This window comes from Drosophila subobscura, chromosome O, assembly GCF_008121235.1.
Source record: "Drosophila subobscura isolate 14011-0131.10 chromosome O, UCBerk_Dsub_1.0, whole genome shotgun sequence".
Taxonomy (NCBI): domain Eukaryota; kingdom Metazoa; phylum Arthropoda; class Insecta; order Diptera; family Drosophilidae; genus Drosophila; species Drosophila subobscura.
Genome location: NC_048533.1, coordinates 5,371,362 through 5,375,252, shown reverse-complemented (window position 1 = coordinate 5,375,252; position 3,891 = coordinate 5,371,362). Strand labels below are relative to the sequence as shown.

The following is a 3,891-nucleotide window of genomic DNA, read 5'->3' as shown; positions in this document are numbered from 1 at the left end:
TGTCTTGGCAGTGCTTTTGTTTTATTTTCGAGCCAACTAATTGATTGCTGTAATCCTCCCTCTACCCTATTTCGATGTGGCTCTGAATGGCAAGGTGTACTTTCTGATCATTTACACTATCTATCGGTGTCCAGGGCTGTGATGACGTCTCGAGCTTTCATTTTGACCTGTAAATTAAGAGAAGGAGCGTGAGTTAAAGAGAGAATTGTAGATTATTATTAGCTTATGTGTTAATTAATTATATATATGTATATATTGTAATTCAGCAAGGTAAGGAACGATCTAATGTAGAAACGGAGACAAAAGAGCGCAGTGAGCAGTCACAAAAATTGGATTTAAACAGTTCACTGTTGAGGACACAATACTCGTATGTCGAATGCAATTTCTATTCATTAAATAATTTTCATGACTAGAAATATGTTTTGTTGGAAAAAAGCACCATAACAGAAATAAAATCTTAACAATGAACCTCCCAATACGTAAAACATTTAAAGGGGGCATGTTAAGTTGAAAGATAAAAACAAATTATGGAAAACTTGAAATTTCTGCTACTTTAGAATTTGTATGAACACAAATTTAAAATCATATGAAATGTCATACATTTATCCTTCTAACCCATACATTTCATAAATTTCTGATATGTAGTTGCCGAGTAAAAATTAAGTACACAAAGTTTTTTTCCATTTTGTTTGTCTTTTGTTGACTTCAACATGCAAATTCGTAACCAATCCGTGCCACTTAATTTTCAGCTTGGGAAACTCTTTAACAAACACTGTCAACTCTCGAAATAATACTCCGAAAAAAAACGACCTAAAAATGCTTCTCAAAAAGGGGTGACTCCCAAAAATTCCGAAATATGGCACAAACAATTTCTGTTCACATTTTAAGTACATGAAAAGTAGCCAACAAAAAATAGAAATTCTCTCATAAATTTCCTGCTTTTCAGACTCGCAAACGAGGGGAACAAAAAAAAAGTTAAATTGCTGATGAAAATTCTTTTTAGGGAAAAAACAGTGATGGGATGGGATATGGCCACAAGGTCGCAGCTCGAGCGGGTCTTCTCATTTCAGTGTTTGCATTTGTGTCTGTAACTGCACTTATGTATGTATAATGCAGCTGTGTGTTAGTGTGTGTGCCTGCCTCAAGGTTACTCTGGCAACTGTGTCAGTGTGCAATTTGCATCTGTATCTGCGGGTGTTTGCGGTTCTACTCTTTTATTTTTTAAGCTTTTACATTGTACCTATTTTTATTTTTGCTTTTTTTATGCTTGGAATTATTCTGCTTATTTGTTTGTGTGCTGTGTGTTCCTGTGTGTGTGTGTGTTTGTTGCACTGACAATTCAAGTACGCGCCACAGCGAGCGGCAGCAATGGCAGCAATGGCAGCAATGTAGCTCATGCTCCTAAGGCTCTAAAGCTCTGAGCTATGTGCTAAGCGGGTGAGTGGGATAATAATGAGGGAATGAACATCAAAGTTAGCTCAGTTACTTAATTCATACAGTACAGATTTAAACATAGAATAGACACAAAACTAAGATACAAACAATAAGAAATACAGCCATGCGTGTGGTAGGCAGCTTTATCGATGTGCTACGCCGGATCCGACTAAAATTAAACACGGCAAAGGCGCTCAATGATGCCACACTGAAGAATCGCAGCCCCAAAACGGAATTGCACTGCCCCAAAACTCACATTAAGGGAGAGACTGGAACTGTCACTCCACCACGTGAATGGCTGTGGACCAAACGCACCAAGATCGATGTGGAATTCGATAAGCTCTCCTCGTTGCCGGAACAGCAGCAGAATGCTGTCTTCTGGCAGAACCTCAAGCGAGTGCTGTTGATTTGCGGCGGACAGGAGAAGCCCGGGGAATTGGAGGATAAGTTCGTAATGGAGGCCAGCGGCAAGATAGTCGAAATAATGGAGGCCCAGCGATTCGTTAAGGATGTCTTTGCAGCCATGGATGTGCCGTTGGATTCGGCCTCGGACATGGCAGACTCTTTGATTGCCGCCGACTACATGGGCCACCGCAGCATGGGCATCCATCGGCTGCCTTCGATTGCAGCCGATTTGCTCAACTCCACGATAACGGCGAGTGCCACGCCGGAGATTATTAAGGAGAAGCCGTCCGTTGCTCTGGTGGATGGCTGCAATGCCCCCGGTCCGGTGGTGGGCAAATTCTGTATGGATCTGGCTCTGCGCAAGGCTCGCACCGTGGGCATTGGCTGGGTGGGCGCTCGGCACTCGAACTGCATTGGCATGGCCTCGTGGTATGCCTGGCGGGCCTTGGATCAGCGCATGATTGGTGTCTGCATGTCGAATGCAGCACCCACGCTGGTGCCCGCTGGCGGCATTGAGGCAGTCCTCGGCGAGAATCCCATCGCCTGTGCTGCCTCCGGGGCAAAGGAGCAATTCGTTGCGGACTTTGGCATGTCCGCTGTCTCGGTGGCGGATCTGGAGCTCTCCTACTGCAATGGCAATGCCAAGCAACTGCCGCCGCTGGCTGCATTGGACTCTGAGGGCAGAGAGACGACATTTACGGCCGAGGCACTGCGCTCCCAGCGACTGCGAGCCTTCCAGCCGGAGTACAAGGGATTTGGTTTGGCTGCCATGGTGGACATTATGTGTGGCGTCATGACCGGTGCCCGCTATGCCACACGACTGCAGCAGCGCGGTGTCTACAATGCGGACAATGCCCCCGCCAACTTGGGTCAGGTGTTCATTGCCATCGATCCGATGCGTTTCTGTGCCTCGTTTGAGGATCGTCTGACTGACTTTCATCGCCTGTTGCGCTCAGCCACGCCCTGCCAGAAGGATCTGCCACCCCTGGTGCCTGGCGACAAGGAATTTGCACACATGCAGGCAGTCGACGATCAGGGGGGTCTCTTCATGTCACCCTGCACCTTGGGTGTGCTCAAAGAATTGGCCGAACAATTGAACATCGAACCGCTGCAGATGAAGCCAGTGGAAAAACGCGAATAATTGTTTCCCCACTTTAAAGATACTTTTTTGTTGTAATTAACCTGAAGCTAAATTTCGGGCAAAAGTTTCAGCGTTTTGATATGAATTTTCCCTTCACTAATTATGTAGCGTTAAAATATTCAAAAGTTCACTTCACAACAAGAACGAACCCACGCAATAAAAAAAGAAGAACATTTCTGCATAATTATTTTTGCTAATTTATGGACTCCTGCTCCTCTGGTACACCCTTTTTATTGTAGCACTGCGAGAGCCAACAGCTGTGGCAGCAACTAAAAATAGCAGCAAAAAAATAGAAGAAAAGTGCCAGCCATAGCCCTGCCAGGTGTAATTGTGTGCGTGTCAGCAAAAGTATCTAAATCTAAATCGATATAAAAAGTGGGCAGCGAAAATAGAAGCGAAAGGCGAGAGGTAGGCAGAGAGGGAGAGTGGGAGTGTGATAGAAGAATCATTGGCAGAATGATTAATTTGATTTCCTTTGTCAGGCCGTGGGGGCGTATGTGTAATAACGTGGAAACTTTTCTTATGACACACGCACACAGCGAGCCCAAGGAGCCTTCGGATTTTGCGGTGTAGATAAATTATGGCCTCATCTTATGATGTGCTGTGTCGTCAAGACGAAACACCTGTGTCCCATTGCGGTGGCACGTGACTGCGGCAGCTAGATGCCCGGGATTTTGCGTTTCTCCTGACATTCATAATCGCTTATTAGCTTTTGGCTAAATTCCCAAAGTGAAAGTCTGAGATAAGCCAGGGATTTGATGTGTACACGGGGAAAAACAAAAATAAATGTACTATTTTTGGCTACCTAAAATATAGACTTGGGTAATTTCTTTGAGTGTAGCTGCGAGTCGTCGTCTTGGATTTCATTCCATTCACTTTTTCGCTCATTTATCTTCATTGTACTTGATTTG

The 3,891-nt window shown here is 44.7% G+C and overlaps 1 protein-coding gene across 1 annotated transcript; it reads left to right on the top strand.

Annotated features, from left to right (window-relative positions):
• Positions 1 to 1,510: 1,510 nt before the first annotated feature.
• On the top strand, positions 1,511 to 3,005 carry LOC117897481 (ureidoglycolate dehydrogenase (NAD(+))). The gene has a single exon (XM_034806343.1). The coding sequence runs from the start codon at positions 1,559 to 1,561 to the stop codon at positions 2,978 to 2,980; it is 1,422 nt and encodes a 473-aa protein (XP_034662234.1). The 5' UTR covers positions 1,511 to 1,558; the 3' UTR covers positions 2,981 to 3,005.
• Positions 3,006 to 3,891: the final 886 nt, after the last annotated feature.

What these genes read in the sequence shown, in the direction of transcription:
- LOC117897481 (XM_034806343.1), top strand. Translation starts at nt 1,559, where the DNA reads ATGCGTGTGGTAGGCAGCTTTATCGATGTGCTACGCCGGATCCGACTA.